The following is an 11,776-nucleotide window of genomic DNA, read 5'->3' as shown; positions in this document are numbered from 1 at the left end:
CGTGGGGCCTGAACTCTGGGCCTGGGCGCTGTCCCTCAGCTCTTCAGCTCAAGGCTAGCACTCTACCACTTGAGCCACAGCGCCACTTCCGGCTTTTTGTTTTTGCTTATGTGGTGCTGAGGAATCGAACCCAGGGCCTCAGACATGCAAGGCAAGCGCTCTACCACTGAGCCACCTTCCCAGCCCCTCAGGGACTTTTTCCAAGCTGGCTTTGAACCTTGATCTTCAGATCTTAGCCTCCTGAGTACCTTGGATTATAGGCGTGAGCCACCGGCACCTGGCTCAGATGGCATTCTCTTACTCTAGTCAGATTGAATGCTGCCATGCGCCGATGCAGCACTGCTTCTGACAGCAGAGGGACTGGGGCATCCCATGATGGGATTACCTCCCCACAGCACGGCTTGGGAGACTCCTGACTTCAGTAGCATCTTCCAGGGGCTCCCTTTGAAGTGTTGGTTCAGGGAGGCTCCAAGTCCAGGCTCATGAGCTACACCCGTGGGGGGAACTTCTGGGTCTCTATGAGACCATCTGTAAGGCTAGAGACCTCCGAGTGTAGAGCTGGGCTGGAAGGATGATTAGACAGGAAACAGCGGTGCCCCTGACACCAGCCGTCCTTCAGGCAATGGCTCCTTGTGTTCTTCACATGCTCTGGAGCTGCAAGGCCAAGGTGGGGTGAGGGCGCATTCGGACAAGAGTTATAGCAGAAAGGGGCTCAGCATCTGTTTGCCAAAAAGTGAAGTTTTTATCTGCCACTTTGCTCCAGTAAAGCCATCCACTGTGATAACAGTGCGGCTCTAGCATTTTGTTTGTGTATCTTTTTTTTTTTTTTGATCTGTCTTGGGGCTTGAACTTTGGGCTTGGGCACTGTCCCTGCGCCCTTCAGCTCAAGGCGCGAGCTCTACTGCTTGAGCCACAGCGCCACTTCCGGGTTTCTAGTGGTTTATTGGAGATAAGAGTCTAACGGACTTTCCTGCCTGGGTTGGCTTTGAACCGTGATCCCCAGATCTCAGCCTCCTGAGTAGCTAGGATTGCAGGAGTGAGCCACTGGTGCCTGGCTATTGTTTGTATTTCTTAAGTTGCGTGTGGGCAAGAGAGTTGAGAAGCTACACAGATAAAATGCTTCAGCCAGGCATGCTACTAGGGGTGCCTGTAGTCCCAGCCCCTCAGGAGGCTGAGGGGGGAGGATCACTTGGCCTAGCAATGCTACAGGCAACATAATGAGACATTGTCTCAAAGGATAGGCCATGTGACACATAAGCTGTGCTCTGAAGATGGGGGTATGATGTTTTTTCCACTGTCAGCTGGGTCCTAAGTACCCCAACAATCAGCCAGTGTGGTTTAAGGGGAATTTGTCTTTGTTTTCAACTCTGTAACCCCCTCCTGAGGGAAATAAAGACACTGCTGCTCATCTAAAGGCCCCTGGGGAAGATTCACTCCTGCCTAACAGCCTTGAGAAGGCAGTGGGCCAGAAAGGCTGTCCTGTAGCCATCAGGGGGAAAAAAAAACAAAGCCTGAGAAATCCTTGGAAGGATATTTTTCAACCTGGGAAATGAGGGAGGCAGATATTCTGATTGGTACAGCCTTTCTCTTTATCCTTGAAACCACCTTGTGTGATAGACATTCATACCCTTTTGTCAAACAGTGCTATCTTTTGTTTAACCTCAGTCCTTCAAGCTTGGGTTTCATTCATTTCCTTCGTGGAGTTAGGAGCTTGGCCTTTGTGTAATCCCCTGACCGCAATGGGCAGAAATAATCTATTTTATGTGTACACTCCATGGATGGATCTGTCCTGCAGCAGCAGCAGCAGCAGCAACCTCTACCCCCGTCCCTGTCCCTGCCCTCTTGTCTTGCCCTCTATCTGGTTATCTCTGCCTCTTATTATTTATTTCCCCGGCTGTCTCAGTGCTATGAGCATCCCCTTGCTATGATCTCACCCCACTGCCTTCCAGCCCTGTGTCCCAGCCTGGCTGACCCCCAGTTGCCTTCCTGGGCCAGCCTGGCTGACCTAGTCAGCCCTGTGACTCAGCAGTCACCTGAGTGGGCCTTTGTTTTCCCTGTTGGGCCAGTAGAGCAAACTGATCTGGAACAGTCTAGATGAAGCCTTTGGGTTGTTGGAGCAATGCTCCCTAGCCTTGGGGGGGTTTTTTCAGACCCGGGGATATGCTTGGGTCTGGCATTCTCTGCAGAAGCGTCTTTCACCTCTGGAATTCTGGATTCCTCTCAGGCTTTGCAGGTTGGCTCCAAACCTTAACATTGATGTGACGTGGTTACCATAAAAAGACAACGTAGTCAGGCGCTGGTGGCTCAGGCCTGTAATCTTAGCTACTCAGGAAGCTAAGATCTTAGGATCGCAGTTCAAAGCCAGCCTGGGCAGGAAAGTCCATAAGACTCTTATCTCCAATTAACTACCAGAAAACTGGAATTGGCACTGTGGCTCAAGTGGTAGAGTACTAACTTTGAGCTCAAGAGCTGAGGGACAGCACTCAAACCAGACAGAGTTCAAGCTCCATGACCAACCAAAAATAAAATTAAGTTAAAAAATAAATAAAAAGACAATGTAAACTGGGCACTGGTAGCTCACCCCTGTAATACTAGGTACTCAGGAGGCTGAGATCTAAGAATCACGCCAGCCTGGGCTGGGAAGTCCATGAGACTCTTATCTCCCATAAACTACTCCAAAAAACCCAGAAGTGGAGATGTAGCTCAGTGGTAGAGTGCTAGCCTTGAGTAAAAAGAAGCTCAGGGACAGCAACTAGACCCTGAGTTCAAACCCCATGACTGGCACAAAGAAAAAAAAAAAGACAATGTATCCTGGTTTCCAAATAGCTTATAAAGGGCTGGGAAGGTGGCTCAGTGGTAGAGTGCTTGCCTTGCATGCCTGAGGCCCTGGGTTCAATTCCTCAGCACCACATAAACAAAAAGAAAAAGGCCGGAAGTGGCGCTGTGGCTCAAGTGGTAGAACACTAGCCTTGAGCTGAAGAGCTGAGGGACAGCGCCCAGGCCCAGAGTTCAGGCCCCACAACCGGACCAAAAAAAACCAAATAGCTTATAAAAGAAAACACACACACTGCGCTATTCAGGAGGCTGAGAGGAGGCTGAGATCTGAGGATCATGGTTCAAAGCCAGCCTGGGCAGGAAAGTACATGAGACTGTTTATCTCTAATAAACCTCTCAGAAAACCAGAAGTGGTTCTGTGGCTCAAATGGTAGAGCCCTCACCTTGAACTGAAGAGCTGAGGGACAGCGCCCAGGCCCAGAGTTGAAGCCCCCACAATCGCCACCACACCCTCCCCCCCCCCCAAAAAAAAAAAAGAACACACACCTCACCTGTGGCTCTGACTTCATTCTCACCACTCCCAACTTCAGGATTAAGACCTGGGTCTAAAATGGGAAAGATTGGGGGGGGGGGGAAACAGATTACTGTCTTATCAACTTCCTTTGTCCCTAGGGATAGAGTGAAGGCTACTGAGGGACTGAGTATCTGCTGGGCGTGGATTAAGCTCCGGGTGTTAATGTTTACTTTAGTTAATTCATTTGATTCCACAGCAGCTTACTGAAAGGTCAGTTTTATTGTAGCACTGAGAAAAATCAGACTTAGAAATGCAGGATCTTGCCTGAAGTCTCCTAGCCAGTAACTGGTCCATCTTGGGTGTGGATACAGCCCTGGGTCCTGACTTCTGGCACCTTTCATTCCAGGAGAGCCGGATCTACGCAGTGGCCACATCAGGCATGCAGCTGTCAGATGTGTCTCCTCGAAGTAATGCCACCTGCTGTGGTGAGTTCAAGGGCCCAACCACCCGCGGTGGGCCTGGCACTGGTTCCCTTCCCCAGCACGAACAGTTCAGGCAAAATTATACAGCCAGGGCTGCCTTCAAGCTGCCTTCGTTTTCTAGGAATGTTAAGGAAGTAGTGCACAGCCAACTCATCTTTCTCGCTTAGGGGAAGTGATCGGGATTATAGCCAGTCACAGAGCAGAGAGGGACCTTGCCAAGCACATGTGTGCGTCCCTTCTGCAGGGCCAGGGCTGTGCGTGAGAGCAGCCCCAAGTGCTCCGATTCACACGAACCTTGCTCAGTGGCCAAGAGCCTTCTGCTCACTTTGGCAACACATATACTAAAACTGAAACAACACAGAGAAGATGAGCATGGCCCCTGTGCATGATGGATATACAAATTCATGAAGCATTGCCTATTAAAAAAAAAAAGCCAGGTGCCATGGTTCACGCCTGTAATCCTAGCTACTCAGGATGCTGAGATCTGAAGATTGTGGTTTGAAGCCAATCTGGGCAGAAAAGTCCTTGTGAGATTCTTATTTCCAATAAACCACTAAAAAAAAAAAAAACAAAAACAGAAATGGAGTTGTGGCTCAAAGCAAAAGAGCTCAGGGACAGCTCCCAGGCCCTGAGGTCAAGCCCCATGACCAATAAAGAAAAATCACCAAGCCAGGTACTCAGGAGACTGAGATCTGAGGATCACAGTTCAAAGCCAGCACAGGCAGGAAAGTCCATGAGACTCTCATCTCCAATAAACCACTCAGAAAACTGGAAGTGGTGCTGTGGCTCAAGCGGTAGAGTGCTCACCTTGAGCTGAAGAGCTGAGGGACAGAGTTCAAGCCCAACAACTGACGAGAATAAAAAGTCAGCAGCCAGCCACAGTATCCCTACGGTGGCAGGAGCCTGTGGGCACCTCAGCAAGAGGGGCACAGTGTAAGCCTTGTGGCGGAGAAAGTAGTTAAAGGGCAAGGTTCTGTTGCAGTGGGTCCTTTAGTGCATGGGTTTCATGGTCACACACAGTCAAGGGGCCCCAGAAAGGAGGGAGGAAGGAGGAAGACTTTTTTCATCTGCCTCCTGACACCCTCTCCTGAGGGGGTTAAGCCACCCTCTCCTTCCCCCGCAGCTTCCAGTCCTCCTGCCCTGGCTTCTCCTGGATCCTTCTCTGGCCTTGTCTACAAGAATGTCACTGTGCCTGTCTACACAGCACTGAAGGGGGTAAGAAACTGCCATGCCAAGAGGGAATGTCCCAGCCGGGCGCTGGTGGCTCACGCCTGTAATCCTAGCTACTCAGGAGGCTGAGATCTGAGGATCGCGGTTCAAAGCCACCCCAGGCAGGAGAGACCGTGAGACTCCTATCTCCAATAAACCACCAGAAAACCGGAAGTGGCGCTGTAGCTCAAGTGGTAGAGCTCTCGCCTTGAGCTGAAGAGCTGAGGGACAGCGCCCAGGCCCAGAGTTCAAGCCCCACGACTGACAAAAAAAAAAAAAAAAAGATTATCACAGTAGGGCTGGGAAGGTGGCTCAGTGGTAGAGCGGAATGTCCCCATCAGAAAAGGCCCCTGACCCAGCACACGGTAACCAGGGTGAGGTAGGATGGTAAGGCATCCGGCACAGCGATCCTGATCCAGGAGCTCAGTCTACCACTTGTCATTCTGTTGATCATTTCTAGCTTTTATTGCAAATATCCTGCACATACAAAAAGCTACTCAAGAGGCTCAGATCTGAGGATTGCAGTTCAAAGTCAACCCAGGCAGAAAAGTCTAACCACTAACAGCCAGAAGTAGAGCTGTAGCTCAAGTGGTGGAGCACTAGCCTTGAGCAAAAGAGCTCAGGGACAGCGCTCAGTCCCTGAGTTCAAGCCCCAGGACCAGCAAAGGAAAAGAAAAATTGAGTCAGAATGAATATGGGTGAAACCAAATTAAACCTATACCTATTCTCCCTCAACTCCCCAGCCTTTCTTTTATCTTGATACCCCCAGGTTCTATGGTGGAGCTCCTTTCTTCAGAATTGTTTACTTATGTTTAAACACATACAACCTCTTTCCCCGTCCCACCCCCCCCCCACACACATATAACTGGTATTGCTATTTTGTGGGGAGAGGTCAGGGTTTGAATTCCTTAAGCCCTCTTGCTATCCAGGCAGGCACTCTACCACTTGAACTACACTCTGGCCCATTGTATTTTTTTTTTCAATTAAAATAGAATTGCAACATAATGTTTTCTTTTTTGGGGTGGGCGGTGGGGGTCCAATCGAGGGGCCTGAACTTGGGCCTAGACACTATCCCTCAGCTCTTCAGCTCAAGGCTAGTGCTCTACCACTTGAGCCACAGCACCACTTTGTTTTTCTTTTTGCTTGTGTGGTGCTGAGGAATCGAACCCAGGGCCTCATGCATGCAAGGCAAGTGCTCTACCACTGAGCCACCTTCCCAGCCCCCAACATAATGTTTTCATACTTTTTTCTTTCTGTTAGTTTCTGTCTTTACAGTGCTAAAGATCAAACCTAGGGCCTAAACTACACAACTAATCTTCTTCCTGGTTTTTACAACATAATAGTAAAGCTTGAAAGAACTTTTCTTTTTTTTGGGGGGGATATCCGGCTGTGGGGCCTGAACTCTGGGCCTGGGCGCTGTCCCTCAGCTCTTCAGCTCAAGGCTAGCGCTCTACCACTTGAGCCACAGCGCCACTTTGGCTTTTTTCTTTTTGCTTATGTGGTGCTGAGGAATTGAACCCAGGGCCTCAGGCATGCAAGGCAAGCACTCTACCACTGAGCCACCTTCCCAGCCCCAGAAAGAACTTTTCATAGAAGAAAAAATCAGAAATGAAATTTCCTTTTACATTGCTTTTTCCTAATTCTTAACTCCAAGAGCAATTGCCATAATGGTTGTTATTTATTCCATAAGACCCTCCGATGCATGTACAGATGCATTTACAAAATATGCATTTGTGCTAGTTTCTCTTTATTCTCATTCTTCCACTCCTCTCTCTCTTCCTTTTTCCCTCCTTTCCTCTCTCCCTCCCCTTCCTCCTTCCCTCTATTTCCTTCTTACTCTCACACGCATGTAGATACCTACACATGCATACAAAGGGACCATGTATGCATCATTCTGTATGCTGTCAGGTTTTCTGTGCTTCCTCTTTCTACTCCTCCTCCTCTTCTTCTTCCTCCTCCTCCTCTTCCTCCTCACTTGACTGTGTGTGTGTATATATATATATATATATATACCCCAGTATATATATATACCCCAGTGTAACTTAACTACCTTAAATATCCCTTTACTGATTTATAATAATTTATGTCCCTTTCTTAGAAATAAATGTTGCATTGAGCATCATTGTGCGTGTACTTGTTCTAGAGGTGGAATTCTGGGTGAGTTATGTAGCTACTGCCAAATTACTTTTTTTTTTTTTTTTTTTTTGTCTTTTTCTTTTTTGGTACTGGGGATCGAACCCAGGACGCTGCACTTGCTAGGCAAGCGCTTTGCCACTGAGCTACATCCCAGCCCCCAAATTACTTTTTGAAAGCACCTGGTAGGTTGGGACTGTAGTTTCAGTAGACCCTGTCTGTTTTTTTCTCCAGCAGTATACAAAATGCGTACATACATCGAGTCACACTGCAATATCCTTGGTCCCTTTCCCTCTCACAGTACTCTCACCAACTTTTGTATAATCAGTCTTTTTATGTGTTTACAAGTTGCAAGTTTTTTTGGGTTTTTTTGTTTGTTGTCAGTTGTGGGGCTTGAACTTGGGGCCCGGATGGTGTCCCTAAACTCTTACTCAAGGCTAGCACTCTACCACTTTGAGCCACAGCTCCACACTTCCAGCTTTCTGGTAGTTAATTGGAAATAAGAGTCTCATGGACTTTTCCTGTTGGGCTGGATTCTAACCATGCTCAGCCTCAGATCTCAGCCTGCTGAGTAGCCAGGATTACAGCTCTGAGCCACCAGCACCTGGCTGTCCCCACACATGTGAAAAGCTCCTGTCTCACACTTGGTTCCTGTTAGGGCTGACTGGTCCTCTAGAGTGGAGGGAGTTAAGGGTCACAGCTGGCCAGGGTTCAGTCTGGATGGGAGAGCTCACTGAGCACCACAGAAGATTGTGGCAGAGAGGGGTGCCCAAGGTACTGTGTATGGACGGTTGCGTAGGGACGTACACTGTTTACGACAGGCTGTCTGGGCCACACCCTGGCAATTTGGAGTCAGGGATAAACGGTTGGGTGGCAGAGGGTTTGTTTTGCAGCCTGAGCTGCAGTAGGGAGGGGTCTTGTCATGCAGAGAGCCACGCAGATCAGCAGTGTACCCTTTGTGGATGAGTCCTCTGGGTCTGACGATGACTGCAGCTCTCAGGCGAGTTTCCGGATGTCTGTCCCCTGCTCTGAGTGCAAGAAGACCAGCGGACTCGGCAGCCCTCGGGCCATCAAAAGAGGTACAGGGAAGGGGAGCAGAATTGTGGACGTTTGTAGATGGGGCCCCTGTATGATCCCCAGCAGTGCCAGATTTAGGGATCCTGGGTGGATGATGAAGACCCTCCATTACTCTCTGGCTGTGGCGGTTGAGAGGTGAAAAAGGGCCTGGGCCTTGATTCCTTCTCCTGTGGCCAGGGGTCTCCATGTCGTCACTGAGCTCCGAGGGTGACTACGCCATTCCCCCCGATGCCTGCTCCCTGGACAGTGACTACTCGGAGCCCGAGCACAAACTCCAGCGCACCTCATCGTACTCCACCGATGGGCTGGGCCTAGGCACGGTGAGCAAGGAACACGGTTCCATGCCTGGGCAGGATGAAGTGGGTACAGGGGAAGCAGAGCTGCGGCAGAGGCTACCTGGGCCTCAGCGCTTGTCCAGACAGCAGCTGAGGGAGGGGATGATGTGGCCAGAGGGGCTAGAGAATGGCTGGGGTATCCCAGCTGTCAGAGAGAGGAAAGAGGAAGCCCAAGAGGGGTTTGCCTCCGCTGCCTTGTGTATCTCCACATTGACTTTTGGCTGCTGCTTACAGTGAACACATACAGTTGAGCTTTATGGTGCCAAGTACTGTCTTTGGTGCACTTCTGTACTTCTGGGTCTTCTTGGGATTATTGCCCTGTGTACTTTTTCTTTTCTTTTTCTTTTGTCGGTTGTAGGGTTTGAACTCTGGGCTTGGGTGCTGTGCCTGAGCTTTTCAGCTCAGAGCTAGTGCTCTTCTACTTAAGCCACAGCACCACTTCCGGTTTTCTGGTGCTTAATTAGAGATAAGAGTTTCAAGAACTTTGCTGCCCAGGCTGGCATTTGAACCACAATCCTCAGATCTCAGGTTCCTGAGTAGCTAGGATTACAGACGGGAGTCACTAGCACCCACCTGAAAGTGGTCTTTGAAGAAGCTGACCTTTCTGTCAAAGACCAACCCAAATTCTGCATCTCTCCTGATGCTCTCTCTAGCCAATCTGTCCCCTTGTAGCTTTTGATCTGCCACCCACTCATGGTGGGTGAGGTGCTATCTTCCCCAGCCATTGAGGGGCCTTCCATGGTAGGCCTACCACCATACTTCAGCAGGGTACAGAGACCTGAAAACAAGTACTCATAACAGGTGCTCAATCATCTTTTTCCTAAAAGTTGATGGTGAAGAAGTAGCCTCACCATTTTGGCCATTTTGTGATGTTTAAGAGTCCCAAGTGATTTCCCCTTTCTATTCCCTCTTCTATTCCCTTCATCCTTCAGGAGTCACTGGAGAAGTCAGGCTACCTGCTGAAAATGGGGAGCCGGGTAAAGACGTGGAAGAGGCGCTGGTTTGTCCTGAGACAGGGACAGATTCTGTACTACAAGTCCCCGGTGAGACACACCCTTCCCATTCTGTCTTCATGAAGGCCCAGCACTGCATGCCAGGGGCTAGGCTGGGGGAGAGAGGGGTAGTATGACAAGTGAGAGAGGCAGCCTCACTGGATTGGAGGCGCTGAGCCACACAGGATTTGACTGCAGCCTCACATTTCACTCACAGTGAAATAAGGCAGTGGCAGTCAGGGCAGCTCTAGGCATTTTTTCTTCCTTCAGAAGCCATTTTCTTCTTCTGCTTGCTCATATTAAAAAAAGATTGTTCCCAGGCAGTCCTCACCTTATCTGTATTGTTCTAACAGACAACTTCATGGCCTCCTCCCCTCTCTGAAATTAAGGAGTCTTACCTGTTGAATCTGATTTGACAGAGCTGAAGAACTGCCTTGTTCTAGCTATCTGTCTGTCTGTCTATCTGAAGAACTGTCATGTTCTATCTATCTGTCTGTCTGTCTATCTTACCTGTTGGATCTGCTTTGACAGAGCTGAAGAACTGTCATATTCTATCTATCCATCCATCCATCCATCCATCTATCTATCTATCTATCTATCTATCTTATCTATCTATCTATCTATCGCTATCTCTCAATCTTACCTGTTGGATCTGCTTTGACAGAGCTGAAGAACTGTCACGTTCTATCTATCTATCCTATCCTATCCTATCCACGTATCTATCCATCCATATATCTAGCCATCTACATATCTACCATCTATCTATCCTATATATGCATCCATCTATCTAGCCATCCATCCATCTAGTCATCCATCCATGTATCCTATTTATGCATCCATCTATCTAGCTAGCTATCCATCCATCCATCCTTCCATCCATTTAGTGCCATACTAGAGCGAACTCAGCCTGGGCATTGGCACTTAGTTTTTTTTGCTCAAGGCTAATGTTCTACTATTTGAGCCACAGATCCACTTCCAGGCTTCTTGGAGGCTAATTAGAGATAAGGATCTCATCAACTTTTCTGCCCAAGCTGGCCTTGAACTGTGATCCTCAGATCTCAACCTCCTGAGTAGCTAAAATTATAGGCATGAGCCCTGTCATGGTTTGAAGAGGACAAAAAGATCTCTGGTGCAACTCTGGTTGATTGGTAGTGGCTGCCTCCAACTTCATGTTAAGGATTCCAGATCTGTTCCTCCATGAGAAAAATGTCATCACCAATTAGTGGTGTCTACAGTAATACTGGAAAGTAAAAGCAGTGATAAACTACTCTCAGGAGGGTGAGACTTTGAGAAGCTGCCACATCCAAGGCTTCCCTCCACGTTTCTTTCTTTACAGAGTGATGTCATCAAGAAACCTCAAGGTCAAGTGGATCTGAATTCCCATTGTCAGATAATTCGAGGGGAGGGTGCTCAGACTTTCCAGGTGAGTCTGCTCTTAGCTGTTAGATAGATAAGGTGCTGGTGTTTGGATATGACTATGGCTGGGACAAAGACGGGCCAAAAATGAATGTGCAGGAAAGGATGTGATCCTAGCTGTGTGTGTGTCTGTGTGTCTGTGTCTGTGTCTGTGTCTGCGTGTGCATGCACACATGGAAGAGAGGAGACTGAATGTGAAGGGAGGAAAGAAGGAAGAAGTGATGGGGAGGGGAAGAGTGGGGTAGGAGGAAGGAAGGCCTAATGACTGTAGGGATTTGTGGCACCTCTGAGCCTGATTGCTGCCTCTGGCCCCAATCCTTGACCCTGGACAGCTCATCTCTGAAAAGAAAATCTTCTACTTGACGGCGGATTCACCCAGCATGTTGGAAGAATGGATCCGGGTTCTCCAGAGCCTGTTGAAGGTTCAGGCCACTGGGCCTGCGGCCCTGCCACATCGGGGCACTAAGCCCACTGTGAAGGGCTGGCTGACCAAGGTACGGGGTAGAAGTGGGGGACTGGGGTGGGGGTGGGGAGCCAACATGGGAATGCAGAGGGCTAGTGGGCTCCCTCCTGATCCACAGCCCCTTTCTCCAGGAACTTTCTCACACATGTCTGACCATGCAGGGTGATGATGGAGATTCCATAAGCACAGATCAGGACCCCAGTTCTCAAGGCAGAAGAGAAGCGAACTTTTTTACCCACTTTATAGTCATTAGGAATCACTTCCACGTTGAGCCCATCACCTCTCAGGATTAGCAGTAGAAAGAAGGGACCCAGGTGATGTGAGTCTAGCTGCCATTCAAATACAAGCAGTATTCCCACCATTCAAATACAAGCAGTATT

The 11,776-nt window shown here is 49.0% G+C and overlaps 1 protein-coding gene across 1 annotated transcript in view; it reads left to right on the top strand.

Moving 5' to 3' along the window:
- Nucleotides 1-11,776, top strand: part of Plekhh1 (pleckstrin homology domain containing, family H (with MyTH4 domain) member 1) — a 53,165-nt gene that overhangs the window by 25,225 nt on the left and 16,164 nt on the right. Inside the window, exons 8-14 of the mRNA XM_013013732.1 lie at nt 3,696-3,774; nt 4,895-4,986; nt 8,042-8,192; nt 8,368-8,510; nt 9,458-9,568; nt 10,854-10,940; nt 11,266-11,427. Coding sequence (XP_012869186.1) covers nt 3,696-3,774; nt 4,895-4,986; nt 8,042-8,192; nt 8,368-8,510; nt 9,458-9,568; nt 10,854-10,940; nt 11,266-11,427 — 825 coding nt within the window. The remainder of the gene's footprint in view (nt 1-3,695; nt 3,775-4,894; nt 4,987-8,041; nt 8,193-8,367; nt 8,511-9,457; nt 9,569-10,853; nt 10,941-11,265; nt 11,428-11,776) is intronic.

Source organism: Dipodomys ordii, unplaced genomic scaffold, assembly GCF_000151885.1.
Source record: "Dipodomys ordii isolate 6190 unplaced genomic scaffold, Dord_2.0 Scaffold2, whole genome shotgun sequence".
NCBI lineage: Eukaryota > Metazoa > Chordata > Mammalia > Rodentia > Heteromyidae > Dipodomys > Dipodomys ordii.
Note: the sequence above shows the minus strand (reverse complement) of the source record. Positions and strands in the feature narration are given on the sequence as shown.